This window comes from Takifugu rubripes, chromosome 12 (assembly GCF_901000725.2).
Source record: "Takifugu rubripes chromosome 12, fTakRub1.2, whole genome shotgun sequence".
Lineage (NCBI taxonomy): Eukaryota > Metazoa > Chordata > Actinopteri > Tetraodontiformes > Tetraodontidae > Takifugu > Takifugu rubripes.
In genome coordinates, this window is record NC_042296.1 from 11045817 (window position 1) to 11057633 (window position 11817).

At 48.6% G+C, this 11817-nt stretch overlaps 1 protein-coding gene across 4 annotated transcripts in view; it reads left to right on the forward strand.

The window, feature by feature from the left end:
• The window catches only part of calcr (calcitonin receptor), a 30066-nt gene extending 20209 nt beyond the window's left edge, over nt 1-9857 (forward strand). For 3 of the 4 annotated variants that reach the window (XM_029844508.1, XM_029844507.1, XM_029844509.1), the window contains 13 exons: nt 36-146; nt 245-357; nt 732-897; nt 973-1083; nt 1173-1285; nt 2299-2390; nt 3846-3972; nt 5900-6053; nt 6219-6279; nt 6416-6482; nt 6558-6776; nt 7138-7179; nt 8817-9857. In XM_029844508.1, coding sequence (XP_029700368.1) covers nt 36-146; nt 245-357; nt 732-897; nt 973-1083; nt 1173-1285; nt 2299-2390; nt 3846-3972; nt 5900-6053; nt 6219-6279; nt 6416-6482; nt 6558-6776; nt 7138-7179; nt 8817-9038 — 1598 coding nt within the window. In that variant the 3' untranslated portion in view covers nt 9039-9857. 4 annotated transcript variants of the gene reach the window in all.
• The last annotated feature ends 1960 nt before the right edge of the window (nt 9858-11817 follow it).

Consider the following 11817-nt stretch of genomic DNA (forward strand, 5'->3'; position numbering starts at 1 on the left):
GTGCGACACGTTCTCATGCTTTGCTGCTGCCGCAGGCTCGTACTGCAGCCGCAACTGGGACGGCTGGTTGTGCTGGGACGACACCCAGGCGGGAACCGTCGCTTCTCAAAACTGCCCCGATTATTTTTTCAACACCGACCCAACAGGTGAGCAGGGGCGCTGCAGCCAAAGGACCGTTAACGTAGCCCAGCTGATGGACCGCAGCGCTTGAGATGACAGGCTGCTTTGCTGCTTTGATCTCCAGAAAAGGCCACTAAATACTGTGGAGAAGACAGCCAGTGGTTTCGCCATCCGGAGACCAACAGGATGTGGACCAACTATTCTCTCTGTTCCGTCTCAAACAAGGAGATGTTGAAGGTAGACTTCCTCGGCTTCACCAGTCCAACCTGGTCTGTTTGGGGTCAATCTTAGTTCACCAACACTACTCAGTTGTAGCAATGTTATTATATTTTACTGAGAAACCTCAAATTATGTGATTTCAGGTTCAGCAAACAGAGAATCGAATGTACCTATGTAAGAGCGACAGAGATCAGTGAAGCATAAATAAACTATTAAGTTCTGAAAATAGCGACGCAGCCAAGCAACACAGCAACCTTGTAAAAAAGCAAGATATGCAATAAACTGTGATAAAACAAGTAGTATCAGACCAAAACCATATAGAAAGAACACCAGTCCAGAGGCACCCCTCATATAAGCAATCACATGGTTTTGTGTCGATGCCTTCAATGAAGGCAGCCGCGCAGTTCTCGGCGGACCTGGAGGTGGACCCTTCTGACGAGGCCACGGTCAGTCCCATGGTGAACCCGGAGGAGCAGGAAATGGTCAGGAAGAAGATCCTGGACAGCCAGTACAAATGCTTTGAGAAAATGAACCGCCAGCCACCGTACAACAAGACAGGTAGGCGCAGGAAGAGGCACAGCCCCCCCCCCCACGGACTTCCTGTTCTCCACGTTTAACTCTGTTCCGCCGTAGCTCCGTACTGCAGCCGCAACTGGGACGGATGGTTGTGCTGGGACGACACGCCGGCGGCCACCTACGCCTCTCAAAACTGCCCAAATTACTTTGTGGACTTTGACCCCACAGGTTGCGATTTTGCTCAAAAAGCTTTTCATCTAATTTAGGTGAACAAAACACCAACAATCTGTATTTAGCAGCTGTTTTCCTCTTCTCAGAAAAGGCCACTAAATATTGCGGAGAGGACGGTCAGTGGTTCCGCCACCCCGACACCAACAGGACTTGGTCCAATTACACGCTCTGCAACGAAAACACTAAAGCAAAGCTGAAGGTATTCCACTCGAGCAGCATGATCAAATGTTATTTTCTCTCCGCCATAAAATCCACCAACAGGCGGTTTGAACTGTTTCAAGGCGCACCAGAGTCCTAGAGCTGTGATTTAATGGCACAGTTTACAGCGCGTCTGAGGGGGTGACGGAGAAGCCTCGTCCTCTTTTGTGACAGTTGTGTCCTCGCGGTGCCACCTGCGTCACCCCCCACGGCGCCCAGCTTGTGTTCTCAGTGTTCCCAAATGAGAACCGTACCAGGAAACCAGAGTCCTCAGTCCTGCGGGTAGCCGGGGGGCGAGGACTAAAGCGAGCGGCGGAAAACAGATCTGGGAAAAGCACATTTACTGCAGCCTGCAGGATGTTTGAGCTTCTCCTCACCTGAAGCATCTGGTTGCCTGGATCGAGAGGGTATTTACGTTTCCAGAAACAAGCGTTGCAACCTTGAATTTGTGTCTCCATCCCAAACACGCCTTTGATTGATGGAGGGAAGAAAAGTTAATTTGTTGGTTTTGGGAAGCGGCAGAGCCAGTTCAGTTCTTAGCCCACATTCGCACTCTGGAACCGGGAGAGGCGCTTCGAAGCCAAGCAGACTGTGCCCGCTCGCAAATAAAAATACGACGAGCCGTCCTAAATGGGAACGTCATCCTCAGCAAAAAATAGCCGAAGGAATCGAAGCTGATCAATCGATAGCAGAACTCATTCGCTCGCTCTGTTTCTGCTGGAACCTGATATCTGCTGACTCCGTTTCTGGCTTCAGGAAAAGCGCCTCAGCAGTTTCAACCCAAAGGGAAATAAGGCTAAATCTTTGTTCAATAGTTCTCTGACGGCTCAGGGGGCTTTAATCCACCACTCCATCAGCTTTATCCTCTACAAGATGTCTTCTTCTCAGCAGACCACAGAATATTTCAGACCCATTCCTTGTAATATCTGTTGTTTAACATGCAGCAATAGTGATTTGGTTCACTTTTACTGACACTTATCTCCAACTGGGCCGGTGTGTTTTGCTATTTTGCAGTCAGCGTACATCCTCTTCTACATGGCCATCGTGGGTCATGCTTTATCCATCGCCTCGCTGCTCATCTCTTTGGCAATCTTCTTCTACTTCAGGTGACAAATCTGACCTGGGTTTGGATTTTGTACCTTCTGGCATTGACGTCATTAAGATGCTCCGTCAGACAGAAAGTCGGGATTTATGATTCGCACCGAGCCAGAAAACGAGCGATGCTGACGTCTGTCCCTTTATAATCAAATCAGATTTCCAGCTTAATCTTTAGCTAAAATGCTAAATAAACACTGGAGATTTGATTAAAAAAAAACTGCTGTCACAAATTAGCCAACCCGAGTGTGAACACCGCACGCCAGAAGTGTGACTAATTTCATGCCAACTCGATATCTTGTAGAATATTTAATTCTTTTGCATCTTTTTAATTTTCCCAGTGTCTTTTTCACACTCTGCAGCTTCTGTTATTGGCTTGCATGTCTAATTTTCAGGATTAAACTCTATTTATACCAGCAGAGAGAGAAATGAGTGCCACGCGAGGTGGCTCTGCAATGCTAATTTGATGACTTGTTACCTATTTATGTCATTTAATCCAAGTCGGGGGGGGGGGGGAGTGTAAAACAAGTCCATATTACATCATGTAGCTGTATGTTGCTCACCTGTGCTGCTTAAAAAAAGGTTCCACAACAGTGAAAAACACCTAAAGAAATGTGGTTGAACATTATGCTGCACGAGAAGAAATTGCTTCATTTTTCTGGCAGAAAGATTTGTTTTTTATTTAAAGTTGCTTCATTTGTGCTCTTGCGCCCAAGTGTTGCATTTCAACGCATTAAATTTAACGCCGTGAAGGCGTCGCCCACCAAAACATCGCTGTCGATCCAGGAGAAATGTTGCAAGAACCCCCCAAGTTTGTTGGAAAGTTTGATCTACATAAATCTAACAGCACATCCCAGAAATACAGCCGGACACTCGCAACTCATCAGGATCAAAGTCCTGATGAGTGAACATCTGGCTGTAAATCAGTTATCGGTGGCGATTTCTTCGTTTTTTCAGCCACGACTTAAGTGTGAGACACATCATTAGGTCTTATGGAATCCAGATGTGGACATAAAACAGCCCGCTTTAGAAAAACACGGGCTAGCGTTGAGACAGGTGACGGCGAACGTTGGATCGAACCTGTCTCAGTTGGTTTTGGCACAGAAATTTGCAGCGTGTTTGTCTGTCGGAGGTTTAATTCCTCCTCAGGGACTTTTGGAGGTGGTTTGAGCACCAAAATCGCAGCACAGACCACAACTGAAACGGGCAGACGCGAACCACTTTTACTCAAATATTTACTTTCAATTTGCATGTCAGGATTCCGTTGCACTGAAGTCTGTGGGCAGCCAGTAATGAGCCCCCCCCCCCCAACCTGACACCCTGGGACCCACAATGCATTATCTACCACCTGAGATGAAGCAATTTTTTACATTTTTATTTACATTTGTTTTACATCTGTTGTTATTTTAAGCAGGAATTATTGTCAGTATGTTGTAACTATATCTGCTTCTGTGGCTCCTCCACAGGAGTCTGAGCTGCCAACGGATCACCCTGCACAAGAACCTCTTCTGCTCCTACGTGCTAAATTCAGCACTCACCATCATTTACCTGGTGGCGGTGGTCAACAATCCAGAGGTGGTGAGCAGGAACCCGGTGAGTTCAGTCCTGGAGATCAGTTCTGGTCCAGTTGCCCAGTTGATTGGTCATCAACAGTTGTCCACAGCTCCAATGCGACCAAGTCAGGCGAAGGCTGACGTAGTGGTTCGAGCCATTTCCAGGGCGCCCCGTTAGGCAGGGTGTGGCCCCCATACTGATATCTAGGGCATGTTGGAATTCCCCCACAACTCCACCAGTTTGTCCAACTCCTCAAACGGTCTCTCACCTTGAGCTGCCCAGTTAGTCACTGGTTGTCCCGCCTGCCGATGCACCGCCTGACCTGTGTTTATTCAAGAGGCGCCGAACAATTGCATTTGATTTTATTGTAAAATAAAGATGATAAACAGAGAGAGTGAAGCGAGCTGGGAGCAGAGATTTACTGGCTGTTTGGATCCAAACAGCAGCCCAGCTGCACCGTAAATCCTGCCCTTGCTCGCCAGTAGCCATGGTGTTGACAAAACATCAACACAGGTTTATTGGACTCTACAGTCACATTCACAATCAGGTGGAATTTAAAAATATGTGTAAAGTGAATGTCAAATACAAGACGTTTCTCTAACCTCAAACTTGCTATTTGAGTCTGGCAGCATCGGACATCTCGTGATAGAACGCCGGGGTTGGTGAACGCAGCCTCCTGGTTACAGCTGGATCTCTGTCCAGATGTTGGGTCTCGGTCACCAGGGCCTCGGTTTGGATTCTGGCGCTTCGCCACGTCGCACATTTGCCAAATCTGCGTGGCGGCCGTGGTCACCAACGCTCCTCGTCCTTCATTTGTCAGCGTTCTGAGAATCACGATTAGCCAGGATTCACAAACGTCTGGTAGGAAAAGTTGGGAAATGTACGGTTGGCAAAGACCCGAGAGTCGGATTTCTGCCCAGATGGGCCGCTGTGGAGATTACTGAGAAAATGAGCTCTGTCTCAGAGTCCACAGAGGGGCTGAATCCCCAAAACACCAGAAACATCTACGTGCTCACATCACCGTGGCTAACGCTGAAAACAGGACACAAACACATCAAACCGCCAGTAACCGCCATATTAGTGATTTATTTTTGTCATTTTAGATTAATGAAAGATACCAGATGACACATAAAATGATCAATAGCTCATTTAAAAAACAGCTTTTGAGGATAGTATCGTGTTTATATGGCAGACTTCTGCTCGATTCTGGAGTCCAATGCCTGGTTTGTATCCTCAGGAGTGTGTAAATTTAACATTTTAACTTAGAACATGCTGGTGGTGTAAGTGGGCCCAAGACAGATCCAGGTGGAATACCTGCATCTGTTGAAAGCATATGTAAGGATGGTTTAAACGGAAGATATTCATAATTCCTATCCATAATATAAATGGTTTGGAATCACCGGTAGGCTTTTTACTTGCCTCGTGATATTGAATTATTATGAAGAATACCGTGAAGTGATTGCTATTTTTCTATTTAATAATACTAAAACGTGTGTAGAAATACGCAAGATAAAAAATAACATTAATGACTTTGGTTGTTGATTATTGGAAAAGATTTGATGCACTTGTCAGTCGAGACTAAAGCCGTTAGCGGTCGTTAGCAGGATGCATAATTTTCACATTAGCCCCACAGTCACGCACAATTTACATAATAACACGAAATCAAACCCATCGACTTTATAAACTACAGTACTACTTCAATCAAAGAACCCGATCTTTAGCTTAACGCCCCCGGCGAAGCAGCAAAAATGGAATGAAAAGAGAAGATAAGAGCGTCTCCGGAGGGGGTCAAATGAAGAAAGGAGAACATTCTGTCTGCAAAACGCAGCCTTAGCTAACGATGGCACATTAGGCGTGCAGAAACGAACTCATCTGTCATGAGCACGTGCGCGTTTCTGCGTCTCCTGCTGGAACGATGCGAGCTGTCGCTAACCGATGCGTCTCCGTCTGATCCCGCTCTCTGCAGGTCGGCTGTAAAGTGCTGCATTTCTTCCACATGTACATGCTGGGCTGCAACTATTTCTGGATGCTGTGCGAAGGCATCTACCTGCACACGCTCATCGTGGTGGCCGTGTTCGCCGAGGAGCAGCACCTGCACTGGTACTACCTCCTCGGCTGGGGTGAGCGTAAATATCAGTCTGTAAAGAACACGTGACTGGATCCCGAGGCCGCGGCGCTCCGCCCCGGGACGCCAAATGAAATTCCAGCATCTTTCGCTGCTGCTTAAGCGGCAGATAAATTCAGCTGAACTCACTCATGACCTCAGACACTTCCCCCGCCCCCAGGTTTTCCTCTGGTGCCTGCGTCCATCCACGCCGTGGCGAGGAAAAAGTATTTTGACGACAAGTGAGTAATGATCCAGAAACATCTGTTAGCAAACTGGAGACGGTTATGCAGCCGCACGCACGTGAATAGTTTTCCTCGTGTGTGTTCTTTGGAAGGGCCGACGGCCTCACCGATACATTTCTTTCCCCCTCTGTAGCTGCTGGATGAGCGTGGAGACACATCTGCTGTACGCCGTGCACGGCCCCATAGTGGCAGCTCTTCTTGTGAGTGAGGGGGAAATTCAAGGAAATAAAGCGTTGTGTTTGTTGGACAGCAATAATTGGGTTTTTTTGCTTCAGGTGAACCTCTTTTTCCTCTTAAACATCATCCGAGTGCTGGTGACCAAGCTGAGGGACACTCACCGAGCAGAGTCCAACATGTACATGAAGGCAGTCAGAGCCACCCTCATCCTGGTGCCCCTGCTCGGAATACAGTTCGTCATATTCCCCTGGAGGCCGGAGAACCGCATCGCCGGGGAGGTGTACGAGTACATCATGCACATACTCATGCACTACCAGGTACTCGCAATCAATCCACACACGTTCCCTTCGGAACTCTATTCTAGCGTAATTCCACTGTCAACGAAGAAGCAGGAAGGAACTGTAATGAATTCCTGTTAGAGGAATTAGGAATCCAGGTAACGAGCTTCCCCGCAGGGCCGGATCTGTTCGGATCTGGCCAGTTGGGAACGTTTGTGTTGGTGCTTTCATTTGTGCGAGTGCCTGATGTAAACAACTGCTCATTTAAACGCGCGCGACACTTCTGCAGCCACTTTTTACCGCTAACGTGCCGCTGAATTGATTCACAGGAAGCTGATTCATACGTCGCGTCCCTCTGCAACACGCTAATAACCTCACGTGTTTTTCTTGTCTTTTTGAGGGATTACTGGTGGCAACGATATTCTGCTTCTTCAACGGAGAGGTAAGAACTGGTTTTACACACAGCTGAAGGCCATTTAACACCAACACCAGCTTTAATTTTCCTTCACAGGCCAGTATTTTTCAGCTCCCTCTAGTGGACGAGTGTCCACAATGATTCAAACGCATTATTTGCATCGGTAAAAGCTATTTTTCCTCTTTAAGGATCGAACGTGACACAACAGATTTACCTGCCGTTGCGTGGATTCGTAGATAAAGATGTATCTGCTAGGAGGTCACTAACAAAATCTGAATCACTCATAGCTAGCATTAGGCTAGTATTAGGCTACTGAAGCTGCTCTCCCGGCTGCTGCTGGTGGTATTCTGGGGTTGCGTGATGATGATGACCGTTCGGGCTCCCCTGATTCCTGCTGCCATCATACCTGCTGTGGGATGGTGTCACTCAGCTCAGCTTCATTGGTATTGTTTGTTGCAAGCTAGCACGTGTGGGAGCTCCGCCGTCGTCATCACGCTCGGCTAAGCTAGTCCGGTTTTACGTAAGCTGTCATTTTGGAGGAAAGGTTCGTAAGCGTCACCTGTGATGAAACGCTGATGGAGCAGTTGCCCTTTTCTAAAGGTCAGCATGCAAATGCTATTTTGGGAGCTTTTCTGTCACAGAGGAAGCAAAAATAGTCCCTTGTTGCTGACGATAAGACGGCTCAGAAACGGTTCCTCCAGCTGTGCCGACGGTGAACTGGACACGTTGGGTGTGTTTTTAGACAGAGACTATGTATTAAAGTCCAGATCTTGGGTTCGTGGTGTTGTTGGTGTTGGGGGCTCTTTGATTGACAGGTGCGCTCAGATTGAAGGGTAAACTAGAGCCGGGCATCAATAGCAAACTCTTGCAGTTCCTGTTTACAAGAAGTAGATTTTTATTTTTAGCTTACCTGATTAGCATCAAGAATATGGAATATCATTATTCTCAAAGTTTGGAGCGCCCCAGGGTTGGTGCCGGGTCGGGCAATAGCTAACAGGCTAACTCACACAATGGAGGGAGCCACTTGTTTGTTGCGACTGTATAATGACCTATTCAGATCCCGTAATCAGGACACTTGTTTCCGGGGCTGTTTTTTTTTTTTTTTTGGTAATTTCAAGGCCAAACTGCACAGACCTGCCTTGTTCCTTCCATGGCCTCATTGTGAGGTTAGGTCAGTGAGACAAACAGCCTTCCTGCTGTATTTGTGACATCAAGCAAGATGTTTCACATGGAAGCTGTAATCCCCTGTTCTCATTATAACAATTACTGCCAACATTTATATAATTAAGTCATTGTGCCTGAGTAATTAAAACTATATTAGGGTGGTACAGAAGAAAAGGCTTTAGCGCCGTACCGGATGGTAGCGGTTTATTTTAGTAAAAGGTTCAATAATCTGGCCTTTGAATCAGTGGGTCTTGAGTAAATCAATCATTTCACAGAAAAGTTTGGGATAATCACTTCATCACTGATGGTGAGTTTGGTTAGAACCAATAACTCTCCCACCTTTAAGTTAGCATTAGCGTACAGTCCAGTTGGACCAGAAATGTTCTCCGAGAGGGAGGGTTTGCAGCAGTTCCACACCAGTGATGGTGGATGCTACTGGGGCCAGATCTGTTTTTGTTTCCTGCTGCGTATAAGATTCTCCGTTTGTCCTTGTCCTCCAGGTCCAGGCGGCTCTGAAGAGGCAGTGGATGCAGTACAAGACCCAGTGGGGTCAGAGGCGAAAGGACCACTGCTCCATGCGCTCCACGTCCTACACGGCCACCTCCATCACCGAGGTGCCGACCTTCATGTATCACCACGAGTGTAACAGTGAACATTTGAACGGGCGCCACACCGAGGACTCCGAGCTGGTGGCGCTGAAAACAGGCGAGACGTACGCGTGAGCGGGGAGTCTGGTGAGGACGAGGGGCTGGCGGTGAGCCCAACTAACTAGCATAGGAGCAACAGAGACGTAGGGTCGGCCGGCCAAAGCTCAACAATTGGTCCCCGGGGGCTGATCGGTTCAGCCCGGGTCTCAAATACGGGTCGCTGGTCGGATCAGAGCCGGGCTACAAGAGGACTTTAATCTGAAGCTGCTTTTTCCGTGGAACTATGATGTCAAGAACAATCGGCATGTGACAGAACCTCCTCAATCCTGCACCTCATCGGAGGGTGGCGCCAGCCTGGAGTGGGACCGGCGAGGTTTTCTCCGGGACGAAGCCGCTGGAACGGGAACGCTCGTGTCGACCTTATCGGTGCCACGATTACTCTGGTGAAGGTCCGGTCCTCACCGATACCAAAGGGTACCGCCGGGTGGCCGGAGAACAAAGGGATGGACTCAGTCTCCCACCCACTGGGTCCAACCCAAGGATCCAAAAAGTACTGATATACCGAACCCTCGCCGCTCTCTTCCCAACCCTGATCCCATGTCCACCTGTGTGATCCGGTCTGGAATTGTACATATTCTCTTTGAACCACGTTTTCCTTTGAATTGACCCGATTGTCTATTGATATCTCATCCTCGACGGTTTCCAGGTGTTTGTCCAGGTGTGTGTCCAGGTGTGTGTCCAGGTGTGTGTCCTGTGATGCTGCACTCCTGACCGCTTTATCTGTCAGCAGCTGTATCTTGTGCCAATTCCAAAAAAAAAAAAAAAAAGAATCCACAGGGCTGAGGAGCAAAATCCTGTTTGTCATTAAAAAAGAACAATGTTTGTTTTCAGTCACATGATCGTGGTTTGTGTGATTCCCACAAAAAGGGCCGTCTCCTCACAGACCAACCCGGCTTCTCTCTCCACGTGTTCTTCGTCACGTCTTCTCCATCACGTGCTCGTGCACGTTTCCGCCACAATCTTGGACCAGAAGACGTCGATCCGCATCAGCCAAAGTGCATTTAGGTGTGAACTGGTTCTGTGTGACGCTCATCAAGTAGGTTTACATGCAGCACTTCCTGTGACCCAGTTTACAAATAACAAATAACAACCCCCCCCCACACACACACACACACACACACACACACACATCGCCCCCCCGGGGATCCCAACTAAAGTTCAGAGCCTGAAAATAATTCAGAAAGTTTTTAGATTATATAGAGATTTTATATTGTTACCAGATAAAGAGAAGAAACAAAGAGCATAAAGTAAAGAGAGGATGGATGGATGGATGGATGGATGGATGGAGGGATGGAGGGATGATGGATGGATGATGGATGGGTGGATGGATGGATGATGGATGGATGGATGGTTGGAGGGATGATGGATGGGTGGATGATGGGTGGATGGATGGATGGAGGGATGATGGATGGATGATGGTTGGATGGATGATGGTTGGATGATGGGTGGATGGATGGATGGAGGGATGATGGATGGATGATGGATGGATGGATGGATGATGGATGGACCTGTGTGCTCCTCAGCAGCACGTGTGAAGCACCTCTGCGCTGATGCTCATCCACCTGTAGAGACGCACCAGCCTGGTCACATGACCACACTCTTTCCTCTGAGCTCCTCTCCTGAGTCACCTGGTGAACATCAGCTGCGTGAGGATTCAGGCTGGAACACGTCCACACAGGTGCACAGGCTGCCCTGTGAATCACCTGTACCCACCAGATGGACACTGCAAGACAAATTTAAACGAGTTGTGGACGAATCTTCATCGTTCCTTCAAATCTCGCGTTCAAAGCTCCTTTTTTTTGGTGCTAAAAGTGACAATCGATCCAGAGAAAAACCCTCTTTCTGTGTGCCGGTTCATTTGTGCTTCACCTCCATCGTCATGGTGACCCGTGTGGACCGAGACGCTCCGTTGAGCAGGTGGACGCTGGTCTTCATGTGTAAACACTGTGGAATACTGACGGCCGATTTTGCTACCTTCCCTTCTGTCCTTCCCTTCTGTCCTTCCCCTCTGTCCTGTGTTTGTCTCCTTCTCCCCTCCGAAGGGGACAGAAAAGACCAAAACTGGTTGATGTTTTTGTCTTGTTAGGAGAAACGGAGCAGGAATACCATGGATCAGGTTGATTATGGAGGACAAACGTCTTCCAGTCCAACTCTGGCAGCACCGGCGCCGTTTTTAAACAATGTCCTCATCAACATTTCAGAGCTGACAGGTTTAGGCTGTGTGTGTGTGTGTGTGTGTGTATGTGTGTGTGTGAGCCACAGCTCTTCAGATTATCCACCAGTCTCCATGACCGACGGTGGTTGTTACTGGACCGGTGAAGGCTCTCGCCTCGGCGTGAACATTTCCGGCCCTTCAGCTGCTGTCAGACGTCCAATTTCAGGCTCTGCTGACGCCTGATGGCCAACAGGATGGGGGGGGGCATCAGCTGGTGGCGCTGAGGTCCAGCGGGACGTGTGTGTTCCTGGGGAGCCACCTGAAGCCCTCAGAGGGAGACCTGACAGCAGGGTCAGGGGGACCCTGGGAGCAGGCTGGGGAATTAGCATAATGCTAATAAGCGTCACATGCCGCCGCTCCAAACACGGCTCGGCTCATTTCCAGCTGTCACAGTCAGACGCTGATTACAGTCGAGCTCCGGCGGCGCCAGAGACGGTCAGAAAAACCGCCCGAACTTCTCTGACGGCGCCCGTGATGGTTCCTCGCACGGAAACGTCCGCAGAGGGACAAAACCCGAGCGTGCGGGATTGTTGCCGTCAGTGAGGACGAAGACGATGTGAAGACCTCCACTCGGCTCTC